General features: G+C 37.3%; 13 protein-coding genes across 13 annotated transcripts, besides 25 other annotated features; 12 read left to right on the forward strand and 1 right to left on the reverse strand. All coding sequences in view use genetic code 5, as the record gives it.

Annotated features, from left to right (window-relative positions):
• CYTB (cytochrome b) lies at positions 1-1,143 on the forward strand. The gene has a single exon. It carries the CDS (start codon positions 1-3, stop codon positions 1,141-1,143), a length of 1,143 nt encoding a protein of 380 aa, NP_007536.1.
• Positions 1,143-1,208, forward strand: a tRNA (tRNA-Thr).
• Positions 1,207-1,274, forward strand: a tRNA (tRNA-Pro).
• Positions 1,275-2,118, forward strand: an rRNA (12S ribosomal RNA).
• Positions 2,119-2,185, forward strand: a tRNA (tRNA-Phe).
• A 2-nt stretch (positions 2,186-2,187) lies between these two features.
• Positions 2,188-2,254, forward strand: a tRNA (tRNA-Val).
• Positions 2,255-3,621, forward strand: an rRNA (16S ribosomal RNA).
• Positions 3,622-3,692, forward strand: a tRNA (tRNA-Leu).
• Positions 3,693-3,695: 3 nt separating this feature from the next.
• On the forward strand, positions 3,696-4,637 carry ND1 (NADH dehydrogenase subunit 1). The gene has a single exon. It carries the CDS (start codon positions 3,696-3,698, stop codon positions 4,635-4,637), a length of 942 nt encoding a protein of 313 aa, NP_007537.1.
• Positions 4,636-4,698, forward strand: a tRNA (tRNA-Ile).
• Positions 4,699-4,765, forward strand: a tRNA (tRNA-Met).
• Positions 4,765-4,833, forward strand: a tRNA (tRNA-Gln).
• A 1-nt stretch (position 4,834) lies between these two features.
• ND2 (NADH dehydrogenase subunit 2) lies at positions 4,835-5,875 on the forward strand. Its single transcript has one exon. The coding sequence runs from the start codon at positions 4,835-4,837 to the stop codon at positions 5,873-5,875; it is 1,041 nt and encodes a 346-aa protein (NP_007538.1).
• Positions 5,868-5,937, forward strand: a tRNA (tRNA-Asn).
• Positions 5,937-6,005, forward strand: a tRNA (tRNA-Trp).
• Positions 6,004-6,066, forward strand: a tRNA (tRNA-Ala).
• Positions 6,067-6,124, forward strand: a tRNA (tRNA-Cys).
• Positions 6,125-6,190, forward strand: a tRNA (tRNA-Tyr).
• Positions 6,191-6,200: 10 nt separating this feature from the next.
• Positions 6,201-7,748, forward strand: COX1 (cytochrome c oxidase subunit I). The gene has a single exon. The coding sequence runs from the start codon at positions 6,201-6,203 to the stop codon at positions 7,746-7,748; it is 1,548 nt and encodes a 515-aa protein (NP_007539.1).
• Positions 7,746-7,816, forward strand: a tRNA (tRNA-Ser).
• Positions 7,817-7,824: 8 nt separating this feature from the next.
• Positions 7,825-7,889, forward strand: a tRNA (tRNA-Asp).
• On the forward strand, positions 7,890-8,609 carry COX2 (cytochrome c oxidase subunit II). Its single transcript has one exon. It carries the CDS (start codon positions 7,890-7,892, stop codon positions 8,607-8,609), a length of 720 nt encoding a protein of 239 aa, NP_007540.1.
• Positions 8,581-8,646, forward strand: a tRNA (tRNA-Lys).
• Positions 8,647-8,811, forward strand: ATP8 (ATP synthase F0 subunit 8). The gene has a single exon. It carries the CDS (start codon positions 8,647-8,649, stop codon positions 8,809-8,811), a length of 165 nt encoding a protein of 54 aa, NP_007541.1.
• On the forward strand, positions 8,805-9,488 carry ATP6 (ATP synthase F0 subunit 6). The gene has a single exon. It carries the CDS (start codon positions 8,805-8,807, stop codon positions 9,486-9,488), a length of 684 nt encoding a protein of 227 aa, NP_007542.1.
• COX3 (cytochrome c oxidase subunit III) lies at positions 9,488-10,276 on the forward strand. Its single transcript has one exon. It carries the CDS (start codon positions 9,488-9,490, stop codon positions 10,274-10,276), a length of 789 nt encoding a protein of 262 aa, NP_007543.1.
• ND3 (NADH dehydrogenase subunit 3) lies at positions 10,277-10,630 on the forward strand. The gene has a single exon. It carries the CDS (start codon positions 10,277-10,279, stop codon positions 10,628-10,630), a length of 354 nt encoding a protein of 117 aa, NP_007544.1.
• Positions 10,628-10,696, forward strand: a tRNA (tRNA-Arg).
• Position 10,697: 1 nt separating this feature from the next.
• ND4L (NADH dehydrogenase subunit 4L) lies at positions 10,698-10,973 on the forward strand. Its single transcript has one exon. It carries the CDS (start codon positions 10,698-10,700, stop codon positions 10,971-10,973), a length of 276 nt encoding a protein of 91 aa, NP_007545.1.
• Positions 10,973-12,331, forward strand: ND4 (NADH dehydrogenase subunit 4). Its single transcript has one exon. The coding sequence runs from the start codon at positions 10,973-10,975 to the stop codon at positions 12,329-12,331; it is 1,359 nt and encodes a 452-aa protein (NP_007546.1).
• Positions 12,331-12,396, forward strand: a tRNA (tRNA-His).
• Positions 12,397-12,462, forward strand: a tRNA (tRNA-Ser).
• Positions 12,463-12,530, forward strand: a tRNA (tRNA-Leu).
• ND5 (NADH dehydrogenase subunit 5) lies at positions 12,531-14,327 on the forward strand. The gene has a single exon. It carries the CDS (start codon positions 12,531-12,533, stop codon positions 14,325-14,327), a length of 1,797 nt encoding a protein of 598 aa, NP_007547.1.
• Positions 14,328-14,384: 57 nt separating this feature from the next.
• Positions 14,385-14,458: a sequence feature (putative tRNA-Gly that recognizes the codon AGA).
• Positions 14,457-14,524, forward strand: a tRNA (tRNA-Gly).
• On the reverse strand, positions 14,506-15,009 carry ND6 (NADH dehydrogenase subunit 6). Its single transcript has one exon. The coding sequence runs from the start codon at positions 15,007-15,009 to the stop codon at positions 14,506-14,508; it is 504 nt and encodes a 167-aa protein (NP_007548.1).
• A 1-nt stretch (position 15,010) lies between these two features.
• Positions 15,011-15,075, forward strand: a tRNA (tRNA-Glu).
• The last annotated feature ends 1 nt before the right edge of the window (position 15,076 follows it).

Consider the following 15,076-nt stretch of genomic DNA (forward strand, 5'->3'; position numbering starts at 1 on the left):
ATGTCTGGTCCTTTGCGGAAACATCATCCGTTACTAAAAGTTGTGAATCACTCTGTGATTGACTTGCCTGTCCCTAGCAATATTTCTGTTATGTGGAATTTTGGATCCTTATTGGGTCTTTGCTTAGTGAGTCAAATTTTGACTGGGCTCTTTTTGGCAATACACTATACAGCTGATGTAAATTTGGCTTTTTCATCTGTAGCTCATATCTGTCGAGATGTTAACTATGGGTGGTTATTGCGTAATCTTCACGCTAATGGTGCATCCTTCATATTTATTTGTTTGTATATACATATCGGGCGAGGGCTATACTACGGGTCTTACTTTTATGTAGAGACATGAAACATTGGTGTAATGCTGCTAGTTTTAACCATAGCAACCGCCTTTTTAGGTTATGTTCTTCCCTGGGGGCAGATGTCCTTTTGGGGTGCTACTGTTATTACTAATTTATTTTCAGCAATCCCTTATTTCGGGCCAGACTTGGTTCAGTGGCTGTGAGGTGGATTCTCAGTTGATAATGCTACGCTAACACGGTTTTTCGCATTCCATTTTTTTTTACCTTTTATAATTGCAGGGTTATCTGTTGTCCATTTATTGTTCTTACACCAAACGGGGGCTAATAATCCTACGGGGTTAGCAGGGGATGTAGATAAAGTCCCTTTTCATGCTTATTTCTCTTATAAGGATGTGGTAGGATTCGTTGTTCTGTTGGCCGGGTTAGTGTTTATTGCACTTTTCTCCCCTAATCTTTTGACGGACCCAGAGAATTATATCCCTGCTAACCCCCTTGTGACGCCAGTTCACATCCAGCCGGAGTGATACTTTTTGTTTGCTTATGCAATTCTTCGGTCAATTCCTAATAAGTTAGGCGGAGTTGTAGCGTTAGCAATGTCTATTGTAGTCTTATTTTTTATACCTTTCGTTCATTCTAGCCGTCAGACGAGCCATAATTTTCGACCTCTGGCCCAGGTCCTTTTTTGGTTAATAGTAGTGAATGTGTTATTATTAACTTGGCTAGGGGGTCAGCCTGTGGAATATCCTTACATTTTTTTAGGTCAAGCGGCATCGGTTATTTACTTTGTTAACATTTTACTGTTCATCCCTATTGTGGGGTATGTAGAGAATAAGCTTTTGTTTAGTTAGTTTTAAGTAGCTTAAGTGAAAGCATCGGTCTTGTAAATCGAAGATAATAATATTATTCTAAAACTCAGAAAAGATAAATACTTATCATTTTAAACTCCCAAAGTTTAGGTTTTACTTAAACTATTTTCTGAGTGCAGATTTGATTCTGGTTTCAATTATAAAGGGGTTACTGATGATACATGCTAATCGTTATGCACCAGTGAGAGATGGGGGCGCTAAGAGTTTAAGTCTTAACGCAAATTGAAGCATATTATTGTTATTTGCTTTGTCTTACCACTCTATACAGCAAGAGCAGTACTTAATATTGGTGAAGGTGTGAGAGCATGCTTCAGCAGTGGTTATACTAGTGTGGCAAAGATTGTGCCAGCCGCCGCGGTTACACCTGAACAAATATTTATAATACACGTATCTGTAATTTTCATAGCAAGTTAAGATTATCTAAGAGGTGATGTCGTATGCTTTCTCGTTTGTAAATCTTAAAAGTGTTAATTACACGAAGTAAAGGTATAAACCAGGATTAGAGACCCTGCTATTCTTTACTAGTTAACAGTTGGTTAGTACGAATTATGTTTGAAAACTAAAGATTTTGGCAGTGGGTAATGTCTATTCAGAGGAGTTTGTTCAGTAAAATCGATAATCCGCGAGGATCTTACTCTATTTGGTGTTCAACTTATATACCGCCGTCGTCAGCTAATGTCATAAGGGTGTAAGAATTAGCTAAGAGATGGATATCTAAACGTCAGGTCAGGGTGTAGTCAATAGTAGAGGTTGGAATGAATTACAGTTATTTAGCAATACCGGATATTACTCATGAAACTAGTAATTGAAGTTGGATTTGGTTGTAAATTTGTATTATGATGATATATTGACTGTAGCGCTTATCTATGCACACACCGCCCGTCATTTTCCTGAAATCATAAAGGAAAGAAGTCGTAACAAGGTAGGGCATCCGGAAGGATCCCCTGGGGAATTATAGGTAAACGTAGGTTAATTAGACTATTATCTTGAAAAGGTAAAGGAAGGCACTCATGCTTCGTTACCGGACTAGCTAGAGCTTGACATAAGCGTTTCTTTTACACGGAAAAGATATTTGTGAATCAAATTAGCTTGAAGTAAATATGTTGTAAACAATTGTTATGGTTTATAAAACTTTAATATTGTGTAGGGGCGAACAAAATCTAGTGATGGGTACTGAAAAGGAATACGAGAAATAATTAATAAGGCTTTAACTAATAACCCAAAGGTAAACTCTATTTTCCTTTTGCATAATGATTTAATTAGGGCACTTGCTAGCGTTAATTAGTGTTAGTAATCCCGAAACTAAACGATTTATTCTAGTCCTAGTAAATTAATGACTTAACTAATCTATGTTGCAATATAGTTAGATGAGGCTAGAATGGGGGTGACATGCTAATCGCGTTTAGTTCTAGCTGGTTATTCAAGAAATGAATAAGAGTTCAGCTTTGTAGTATTACCAAGTGGGATTTATCGGAATATGCTGGTAAATCTAAGTGTAAACAATCATCTACTATATATAAATTCTGATTTGTCTGTAGTTGGCTTAAAAGCAGCCATCTTGTAATAACAGCGTTATAGCTTACAGTGAGGCGGTAACTTTATTTTAGTTTGGTATTGAATAACTCTTATAGAATTTTATGTTAAAATGCGTAGGTTAACTAACTCTTAACACAGATGTAAGTAATTTTACTCTTTGTATTTTGTTCTGGATAAAGAATTAATGTGAAGCTAACAGGAGAGTGTAATTGAGTTACATAATTAGGGGGAAGGAACTCGGCAAACAGGAAGCTCGCCTGTTTAACAAAAACATCGCCTTTAGACTAATATTAAAGGTCTGGTCTGCCCGGTGTAATTATTAACGGCCGCGGTATTCTGACTGTGCAAAGGTAGCATAATCACTTGCCCTTTAAATGGGGGAATGTATGAATGATTAGACGAGGTTTCGACTGTCTTCCCCCTAAAAACTGAGATTTCAGTGTCTGTGAAAATGCGGGCATGGCTGTAATGGACGAGAAGACCCTGTTGAGCTTGAAGACTACATATTAGCGTCTGTTAGAATAAAATAATTAATTATCACCAAACATGCGTAATTAAACGGTCTTTTGGCTGGGGTGGCAAGCAAAGGAATTAAGCTTTGATATTAAATTTACATTTTTAGGCTGTTTATGCCAAGGAATATTAATACAGATCCGCTAAGAGCGATTAATAGATAAAGTTACCACAGGGATAACAGCGTAATCCTTTTTGAGAGCCCATATTGACAAAAGGGTTTGCGACCTCGATGTTGGATCAAGATTCCTAATGGTGTAGCAGCTATTATGGGTTTGCCTGTTCGGCGATTAAAATCTTACGTGATCTGAGTACAGACCGTCGTAAGACAGGTTAGATTCTATCCTTACATTCACATATTTAGTACGAAAGGACCAATGGTGTGTAATTTTAAGGTTTTTTTAAATTATAACTAAAATAGCAAAGTAGTATTGCATAAGGCCTAAGCCCTTCTGTCATAGGTGCAATTCCTATTTTTAGTGGTGATAATCTTAAGTGTAATTCATATCTTCTTATATTTTGTACCAGTTTTACTAGCTGTTGCGTTTTTGACATTAACAGAGCGAAAGGTAATTGGCTACGTTCAATTACGTAAGGGACCTAATGTGGTGGGGCCCTATGGTCTCCTACAGCCTATTGCAGATGGTGTTAAACTATTTATTAAGGAGCCAATTAAGCCTTCCTCATCCAACCCGAGTGTGTTTTTTTTTGCTCCTATGTTAGCTCTCATTTTGGCTCTTTTGCTTTGAATACCGGTACCCCTTATAGACGCTTTCATTGAGTTAAATTTTGCTGTATTATTTGTTTTAGCTATTTCGAGCCTATCGGTTTACTCAATCATGGCTTCTGGGTGATCTTCTAACTCGAAGTATGCTCTCTTGGGTGCTTTGCGAGCTGTTGCACAGATAGTATCTTATGAAGTAAGCTTGGGTTTAATCATTCTAAGTCTGATTTGCTTAGTGGGGGGTTTCAATCTGGCTCAGTTTTTTTCCGCGCAGGAGGAAGTAATGCTCATATTAAGTTGCTGACCGTTAGGAATTATGTGGTTTATCTCAACGGTCGCTGAAACCAATCGATCTCCTTTTGACTTAACGGAGGGAGAATCCGAATTGGTTTCGGGATTTAACGTAGAATATTCAGGCGGTCCTTTCGCTCTGTTCTTTTTGGCCGAGTATGCCAATATTTTGTTTATGAATGTTCTTTCTGCTTTGTTATTTTTGGCCGCACACTTTAGTTTGCTAGGTGTAGCAGTTAAGGTGGGGCTACTAGCGGGGCTTTATTTATGGTTTCGGGCTTCGTACCCACGCTTCCGCTATGATCAGTTGATACATTTGGCCTGGAAAAGCTTCTTACCGCTGAGTTTGGGGTTACTTATATTAAATTTTAGTTTACCTCTAACTTTCTCTGGAATCGGGGGAGGGCTGTAGAAATGTAGTTTAAAAAAAACGCTGTTTTGATAGGGCAGAGATGCATAAAATGTCATTTTTAGTTAGAGTAAGCTAATTAGGCTATTGGGCCCATACCCCAACAGTGTTGGTAAATCCATCCTCTACCATGAGAGGGCAAGAGTTGAACTGGCATTAGTAGACTCAAAATCTATTGTGTTACTTACACTACCTCTCATATGAGTCCTTATATCTCTCCTTTATTTAGTATTACTATAATTATAAGTGTTATGTTAATCAGTAGTTCGGGCCACTGAGTGTTTATATGATTGGGGTTAGAATTGGGAACGCTAGCCTTTATCCCTATTTTAGTTTGATGACATTCGTCTTTGGAAGTTGAAGCTACCGTCAAATATTTTATTGTACAAGCTATAGCGGCGGCTGTATTCTTTTTAGGCGGGATAGTAAGTCTTAGAGGTGATTTCATAGGGGGAGTTAACCAGTTAATAGGGAACATCGGGGACATAATAATTATACTTGCGGTAGTTACAAAATTAGGGTTAGCGCCCTTCCATTATTGAGTTGTTGATGTTGTGCAAGGGTTAAATTATATTCCGGGGGCTGTCTTGCTGACATGGCAGAAAGTGCCGGGATTAGCAGTTCTAACCCAGTTAGCAACCTGTAATAATAGTTCTATATTATTACTATTTGGTATGGTTTCTGCTCTTGTAGGGGGTCTAGGAGGTTTAGGGCAGACACAAATACGAAAATTGCTGGCGTTTTCGTCAATCTCCCATTTGGGTTGATTAGTGGTAGGGTGTGTAGCTGGGTCATTATTAGGGCTTAGTTATTTTACTCTGTATGTAATTCTGTCAATTCCCTTATTTTCCATTTTACATATATTAAACGGGGGACACTTAAATCAGTTACGGACTGGATTAATGTTTAATCCTCTTATGAGTGTTTTACTAGGTGTTGGGTTTCTCTCTTTAGGGGGTCTGCCCCCATTTTTTGGTTTCTTCGGAAAGTGATTGCTGTTGACACATTTTGTTGGTCAATTATTACTAGGGGTGTCAGTTGTACTAATCACAGGTACCTTAATTAGTCTATTTTACTATTTGCGCGTTAGTTACTTGTGTATCGTAGTATTAGGTCCTCAGCAAATTATAAGTGGGTTAAATTGGCGCAAGATGCAACTTTCTGGGTTAATAAGTGGATTGCTAGTATTAAACATACTTGGGTTGTTCTTGGTGGGGGGAGCTAGCTGCTTACCTAAATAGGCAAATAATTGCATCTTTGGATTAACAGTCCAAGGCTTTTATTCATGTTAAGCTACTATTTAAGGAGTTAGGTTAAAAATTTAAGACCTTTAGCCTTCAAAGCTGAGAGTGGAAGTGTTTCCAGTCCTTAAAATCTGAGGAGACCACATTTTTTGATTGCAAATCAAATAGTTTATTTAACTTAAGATTTTAGGCTTTCAAAAGGTCTACTTTTACTTTCTGGGTTGCAACCAGAATTTTTATAAAGCCTAGTAAAAGAGAATTACTTCTCATAGGCGGAGCTACAATCCGCTGCTTTAGGTCAGCCATTTCACTAGGATAGCTTGTGTACATTACTCGATGGTTATTTTCTACAAACCACAAAGATATCGGAACTTTATATTTTATTTTTGGTGCTTGAGCTGCAATGGTGGGGACTGCCATAAGTTTGCTAATTCGAGCAGAACTGTCTCAGCCGGGTGCGCTCTTAGGTGATGATCACTTATATAATGTAATTGTAACAGCGCACGCGTTTGTTATAATCTTCTTCATAGTTATGCCAATTATGATCGGGGGATTTGGGAACTGGTTAGTGCCCATGATAATTGGGGCGCCAGATATAGCTTTCCCCCGCATAAATAATATGAGCTTTTGAATGCTGCCGCCGTCATTTTCTTTATTATTGGCGTCTTCTGCTGTCGAGGCTGGGGTTGGAACGGGTTGGACAGTTTACCCTCCTTTATCTAGTAACATTGCTCACGCAGGGGCATCTGTTGATCTGGCTATTTTCTCTCTACATTTGGCTGGTGTATCATCCATTTTAGGGGCAATCAATTTTATTACAACGATTCATAATATGCGTGCTAGCATTGAGTGAAATCGGGTGCCGTTGTTTGTTTGGTCAATTTGAGTTACTGCCTACCTATTGCTATTGTCCTTGCCAGTGTTAGCCGGTGCAATTACTATATTGCTTACTGATCGGAATATTAACACTACATTCTTCGATCCTTCTGGTGGAGGAGATCCAATTTTGTATGAGCATCTATTTTGATTCTTTGGTCATCCAGAAGTTTACATTTTAATTTTACCGGGGTTTGGTATTATTTCACATATTATTATTCACTATGCTGGTAAATTACGGTCATTTGGTTATTTAGGTATAACATGAGCTATGTTTACGATCGGGTTACTAGGGTTCTGGGTCTGAGCCCATCATATGTTTACTGTTGGTATAGATGTAGACACACGAAGTTATTTTACTGCCGCGACTATGGTTATTGCAGTCCCAACAGGAATTAAGGTTTTTAGCTGGTTAGCTACATTATCTGGATCAAAGCAATTAAAGTGGGAAACACCCCTATTATGAGCGTTAGGGTTCATCTTTTTATTCACTGTTGGAGGGTTAACTGGAATTGTACTAGCAAATTCGTCTTTAGACATTGTGTTGCATGATACATATTATGTTGTAGCACATTTTCATTACGTTTTGTCTATAGGAGCCGTATTTTCAATTTTAGCTGGACTTACATATTGGTTTCCTTTATTTACAGGATTTACGTTACAGGAGTCCTGGACAAAAATTCACTTCTTTGTAATATTTGTAGGGGTAAATTTAACGTTTTTTCCCCAGCATTTTTTAGGGTTGGCAGGTATACCTCGTCGATATTCCGACTATCCAGATGCATATACAATCTGAAATGTAATTTCATCTTTAGGGTCAATTATTTCTCTTGGGTCTGTGGTATTCTTTTTATTCATTTTGTGAGAAGCATTCTCATCTCAGCGGAAAGCCGTGCCAGCTAGTCATGCATCTCATTCTGCAGAGTGGTTAATAGGGTGTCCACCATTATTTCATACACACGAAGAGTTACCTTTCATTTCAAAGAAATATTAGAAATAAAAGGTAGTTAAAACCTTTGTCTATTGGTTTCAAGCCAATCGCATACGCTCTGCCATATTTCCTTTAAACAGAGGTATTAGGTTAATTAAAACTTACAGTTTGTCAGGTTGTAAATCTTAGTCTTAAGATATCTCGATGGCAACTCCCGCGCAGTTGGGCTTAATAGACGCAGCATCACCTGTGATAGAAGAAATAATCTACTTTCACGATCATGTAATATTAGTATTAATTCTGATTACATGCTTAATCTTCTATAGTATACTAGTATTAATTTCGTCTAAGTATATCTATCGGTTTTTAACAGATGGACATGTTATTGAAACTGTATGAACAGTGATTCCAGCTATTATTCTTGTTGTAGTAGCGTTACCTTCATTAAAGTTACTCTATTTAACGGACGAATTAGATAATCCGCAATTAACAATTAAGAGTGTTGGACACCAGTGGTATTGAAGCTATGAGTACACGGATTACTACGATATTGAGTTTGATTCTTATATGCTGCCTTTAGGGGATTTGTCTAAAGGAGATGCTCGACTACTAGAGGTAGATAATCGGGTAGTTTTACCTGTAGATACGTCAGTACGGGTGTTAGTTACTGCTGCTGATGTAATTCATTCCTGAACAGTCCCATCTTTAGGATTAAAGATAGATGCTGTTCCGGGGCGGTTAAATCAACTAGCGCTACAGTGCAGTCGTGTAGGTACATTCTATGGGCAGTGTTCCGAGATTTGCGGGGCTAATCACAGTTTTATACCAATTGTAATTGAGGCTGTGCCCGTTGAGGTTTTTGAGGGGTGGTGTGATATAATACTAGATGAAGAGTCATTGGGTAGCTTAAACATAAAGCGTTAACCTTTTAAGTTAATGATGAGTTACTACTCCCCGATGGATGCCGCAGTTAAACCCAATCCCTTGAGTTTTTCTCTTTTTTTTGGTATGGCTTGTTTTAGGATTTTTAGGATTGCAAAAATTTACTTCTGTTGTTACTACTACGTTAGATGATAGTAGTGAAGAGGTAGAAGTAAAATCTAAAGAATATTCTTGACCATGATAGTAAGTTTATTTAGTCAGTTTGACTCGCCTTGATTATTAAATATCCCTCTAGTATTACTAGCATTAATTATGCCTTGAAAACTATTTGTGAGTTTTGGGCCTAGCTGGGCTGGAACTCGTAGCTCACGATTGGTCTATGTTACTATAGAAACGTTAATAAGCCAAGTAATACAGCCCCTAAATAAACTAGGTTTTCGATGGGTTGTTCTGTTCTCTTCTTTAATATTAATGCTAATAACGCTTAATGTAATTGGTCTTTTTCCTTATACTTTTACACCTACAACACAGTTATCAATAAATTTAGGGCTAGCAGTACCTTTGTGATTTGGGACCGTGGTGTATGGTTTTCGCAACCATCCCGTAATTGCTCTTGCTCATTTGTGTCCTGAAGGTGCGCCTAATTTACTAGTGCCAGTATTAGTAGTGGTAGAAACATTAAGTATTCTAATACGCCCTTTAGCTCTAGGTCTTCGGTTAACTGCTAATTTAACTGCCGGGCATCTTTTGATACATCTTATTTCTTCTGCTGTTTTAGGCTTAATAGAATTGTCGGTGATACTAAGTGGTATTACGTTGCTATTATTAGTATTCTTAACTATACTAGAAATTGCTGTCGCCCTGATTCAAGGTTACGTGTTTGCTATTTTAGTAACTTTATACTTAGATGAAAATCTTTAATGACAGGATATCAACCTCATCCGTGACATTTAGTGGAGCCTAGCCCATGGCCTCTTGTTGGCGGATCTGCAGCGTTCACTTTAACTGTAGGTTTAGTAATATGGTTTCATTATAATTCGATTAGCTTAATAATCTTAGGTTTAGTAATGATTGTTGCAACGATAATTCAATGGTGACGAGATGTAATTCGTGAGGCTACTTTTCAAGGGTGTCATACATCTTATGTTTTGTCAGGCTTACGGCGTGGTATGGTTTTATTTATTGTGTCAGAAGTGTTTTTCTTCTTAGCTTTTTTTTGGGCTTTCTTTCACAGTAGTTTAGCACCAACAGTGGAGCTAGGGGTAACTTGACCTCCTGTTGGTGTACATCCGCTGAATGCATTTGCTGTACCCCTGCTTAATACTGCTGTGTTATTGAGTTCTGGTGTAACAGTGACGTGGGCCCATCATGCTTTAATAGAAGGGAAGCGCACAGAAGCGATCCAGTCACTAGCTATTACAGTTATACTAGGGTTATATTTTACTGGTCTGCAAGCGTGGGAATATTACGAGGCACCTTTTACTATTGCTGACAGTGTTTATGGTTCAACATTTTTTGTGGCGACAGGATTTCACGGTTTACACGTTATTATTGGATCAACGTTTTTAATAGTTTGTTTAGGGCGGCAAGTATTTTACCATTATACTTCTTCTCATCACTTTGGTTTTGAGGCGGCGGCATGGTATTGACATTTTGTCGATGTTGTGTGACTTTTCTTATACGTTTGTATTTACTGGTGAGGGTCTTAAATGTTAAGATTAACTTATATTGTTGGCATTGCAAGCGCTTTAGTAATTATTCTTCTTTTAGTGGGTTTACACTTACCCAGCGTGATACCCGATAATGAAAAGTTATCTGCATACGAGTGCGGGTTTGACCCTATAGGTAATGCACGATTACCTTTCTCATTGCGGTTTTTTTTAGTTGCAATTTTGTTTCTTCTATTTGATTTGGAGATTGCATTGATCCTACCTTATCCTTTAGGGGTAGTATTTAGTGAAAATACTTTCTACAACTACTGACTAGTAATACTTCTAGTGGTTGTGTTAACTTTCGGGTTAATATATGAATGATTGAAGGGAGGTTTAGAATGAACAGAATAAGCAGGTAGTTGTAAAAAAAATATTTGGTTTCGGCCCAGAAGATATCAATAAAGTGTTTCTGCTTTGTATGTTAATTATAATTTTAATTTTCTTAATTGCACTATTAGGTCTTGGGTTATCACAGACTCATTTATTATCAGTTCTATTGTGCTTAGAAATAATGATGGTATCACTGTACCTCGGATTAGGCATAGTTAGAATTTCAGGCTTGCATTACCCTTTAATAATTGCTTTAGTGTTATTAACGTTCAGTGCATGTGAGGCTAGTTCAGGATTAGCGCTATTAGTCTTAATTTCGCGAAGTCATGGGAGTGATTTACTAAAATCTTTTAATCTCTCTTAATGAATCATCTGGTTTTGGGGTATGTTGGTTTGGTAATTGGTGTAATTGTTACTAAAAAGAGTATAGTTTGGCGAGTAGGTCAAGTAGGGAGAGTACTACTAATATTACCTGCTACAGTATTAGTAAATATAAACATGACTATTTCGAATGTAAGATATATAATAACTAGAGATTTTGTATCATTGGGCTTAACTGTACTTAGCATTTGGTTATTACCTTTGATATTACTTGCAAGTCAACAGCATATAGTTAGTGAATCACTAATCTACCAACGAGTATTCGTGGGGTGTCAGGTGTTTTTGACCGGTGCTCTAGTTTTAGCTTTCATAGCTAGCGATTTGCTATTATTTTACATTGCTTTTGAATCAACGTTGCTTCCAACGTTAATATTGATTACTCGTTGAGGAGCTCAGAAGGAGCGTTATCAGGCCGGAACATATTTTATGTTTTTTACATTAGTGGGCTCTTTGCCTCTTTTAATTTGCTTGATTGGTCAATACCAAATAGTTGGTAGTTTAGCATTAGACTTATCCTATGAGGGGGTGTTCCAGCTGAGATACTTAGTAAATTTCTGGTGGGTAGGATGCATTTTAGCATTTCTTGTAAAGCTTCCTTTATACGGTGTGCACCTATGGTTGCCAAAGGCCCATGTAGAGGCTCCCATTGCTGGTTCAATAGTTTTGGCGGGGGTTTTACTAAAGTTAGGAGGCTACGGCATAATGCGAGTTAGTTTAATATGAGGGGCTACAGCTATACTATCAAGAGAGGTATTTCTAGCACTAGCTCTTTGAGGTATTGTAGTTATAGGAGGAATCTGTCTGCGGCAGACAGATCTAAAATCTTTAATTGCGTATTCTTCAGTAGGGCATATAGCTCTGGTTGTAGGCGGAGTTTTAACAGGAGTAGCTTGGGGTTACAATGGTGCAATAGTTCTAATGATTGCTCACGGACTTGTTTCTTCATGCTTGTTTTGTCTAGCGAATTTATGATATGAACGATCAAGCACGCGCAATTTATCTGGGTCACGAGGTTTAATCATAATTTTTCCCTTAATTAGCTTAGGTTGGTTTTTAATAAGTCTTATAAATATAGCCTTACCGCCAGCCATTAATTTATTTGGTGAATTAGTAGCTATAGTGGCACTTTATAATTGAAGTCCATACAGTATTGTCTACATGTCTTTAGGTGCTGTTCTAACTGCTGCATACTCATTATATTTATTCGGAATGTCACAATGAGGGAATACTATAAAAAATTATAAGAACCTTTATACTATTACTAGCCGAGAATATTTGTTGACAACTCTGCATTTAGTGCCTGCTATTTATTTGATTTTTTACTTAGGATTAATGTTTTAGTTAGTCTAGTTTAATAAGAATACTAAGTTGTGGTCTTAGCGGTGGGGTATAAACTCCGACTGACTGGTGCTATAAGGTTAAAATTATGTTGCTACCGTAATTAATTAAAGTTCGAGTCTTTAATGGTGCCAGCTCGATTAGTATAGAAAATATTTTGATTTTAGGGGTCAAAGAGTGAAGAATAAACTTCAATTGAGTGATGTTGGAACTATGAGGTGTTTTGTCTTTAACCTCTTTAGGGGTTATGGTAATTTTCTTATTTAGTAAAATCAAAAGCAGTTTTGCTGAATCAGTTAAATATGCAGGGTACATAAATGCAGTTTTGCTAAGTATTTTATTAATAAGTGACGAGAGTGAAATGTTGTTCTTGAAATGAGAGTGAGTCAAATTGGGTGGTTATAGATTAATAATTAGTTTCCGTTTCGATTTATATACTTGCTGCTTTTTTGTAGTAGGATTATACGTTACATGAAATATTCTTATGTTCTCGTTCTACTATATATCAACAGACCCACGCATCGATCTGTTTTGTAAGTATCTAGGGTTGTTCTTAATTGCGATATTATTGTTAGTAAGTGCAGAGAGTTTATTTCAGCTTCTAATTGGGTGAGAAGGAGTAGGTATTATATCTTATCTATTAATTAGCTGGTGGTATGCTCGTAGTGATGCAAACACAGCTGCATTACAAGCAATTTTTTACAATCGTGTGGGGGATATCGGGTTGTTAATTATACTAATATGAAGTTTAGTTACTCTTGGTGACTGAAGATTTACCGGTCTTTATGCTTTAGATTTCGTTAATACGTTTTTCCTGCTGGGGGTTGTCCTTGCCGCTGCTGGTAAATCCGCTCAGTTGGGGCTTCATCCTTGATTACCAGCAGCAATAGAAGGGCCAACACCGGTCTCATCGTTACTTCATTCTAGCACTATAGTTGTAGCCGGGGTATTTCTACTTATTCGGTTTAGTCCCATTATTTTAAATCACAAAGAAATTCAGTTGATGGTGTTTTTCTTAGGAACAATAACAACATTGTTTTCAGCTATCTGTGCGTTAGCACAAAATGATATAAAGAAGGTTGTTGCATTTTCTACTGCTAGTCAGTTAGGCTTGATAGTGACTGCTGTCGGTGCTGGTGCACCACAGTTGGCTTTCTTACATATTTGTATACATGCTTTTTTTAAGGCTATGCTGTTCATGTGTTCAGGAAGTTTTATTCATGGATTACAGAATGAGCAAGACGTCCGGAAAATAGGAGGTCTATACAGTGCTGCTCCTATTACAAGTGTATGTTTTTTTATTGGGAGTGCGGCACTTATAGGGGTCCCTTTTTTAGCTGGATTTTTCTCTAAAGACCCAATTATTGAAATCATTAATATTAATAACCTTAATAGCTGGGCAGTGGGTTTAGTTTTAATTGCTACTAGATTCACTGCAGCTTATAGTGTTCGACTATTATATTTCTCAGTGGGCGGGGTTAGCCGCATATTGGTTTTACAACCTATGAATGAGGAGTACGGAAATTTAATTGGGCCACTACAACGGTTAGCTTACAGAAGTGTAATTGCTGGGGTAGTTTTTATTTATTTTTTGAGTCCAAATCAAATTAGTTGTTTATCATTACCTCTAAGTTTAAAACTTGCAGCAGTATTTGTTACCCTGGTAGGGGGGTTAATTGCATGAGATGTAGTAAATTTACTTCACCGAGAAGAGAGTGTTACTAACATCCCGGAACTGGCTTTCGAGGCACAAGTTGGTTTCTACCCTTTAATTATGCATAAACTAATCCCAAAAGTTTGACTAAACATGGGGGAAATATATCAAATGCAGGTCATGGATCGGGGGTGGACGGAGCTAGCTTTACCGCAAGGTCTTGGAGGTAATTATAAGATTATAGCTGATAATGTTGTTAATGCACAGACATCGCTAATTAAAATATACATTGCAGTTATAGTAATAATAGGTGGTCTCATTTTAGGGATTATAATTTGCCTGTAGAAGAGATTATAATTCTTTTTTGGGAAAAAAACCCAGTAAAGTTGGGGGAAGCGCGGCTGCGCGCCTCTTGTCGAATGATAAATAATTTCTTCTCTCCAAAACTAAAGAATGAAAAGTGCTGTAGTACGCATTCACTTAGTATAAGGCTATTATTTTAGACTTCCAATCTGAGGGTCCACTAATAGGTGGAGTGAATAAATCATTTTATCGTTGTTTGGCGATGAGACACTACTTCTAAAATAGAGAAGAGGAGTGCAGTTAAAATCATGACAGCTACAATGAATATGCTTGACCCACGCTGATAAATGTCAAATAACATATATGATGGTTGTATATCATACACTAATCAAGGTTTTGTTTCACAAAGCGTTTCAATTGAGGGTGAAGAGATTATTGTAATAAGTATCACTCCGAAACTTGCTATTAAAGCTGACATGGTTAAGTTAATGGGGAGTGGTATTAAGTCAGCCGCGTAAGCTGTACTGTAAATAAACACGACAAGTATCCCTCCTAAATAAATTAGTATTAAAATAATTGCAGGGAAGATGATATCTGCGTCTAGAAGCAAAAGTGCTGCCAGTAGAGCTAGTCAGGCAGTTGCAAGAGCTCCATAGTAGGGGGAAGTTGCACGAATAACTATAATTGCGGCAAGTAACAGTAAGAATATCAATATTATTTGCATAAATTTTTGCTCGACTTACGAGAATTCAAGCATGAAAAGCTTGTGTTATATTTTAACTACAAAAATT

The sequence above is a fragment of the mitochondrial genome of Branchiostoma lanceolatum (genome assembly GCF_035083965.1).
Source record: "Branchiostoma lanceolatum mitochondrion, complete genome".
Lineage (NCBI taxonomy): Eukaryota > Metazoa > Chordata > Leptocardii > Amphioxiformes > Branchiostomatidae > Branchiostoma > Branchiostoma lanceolatum.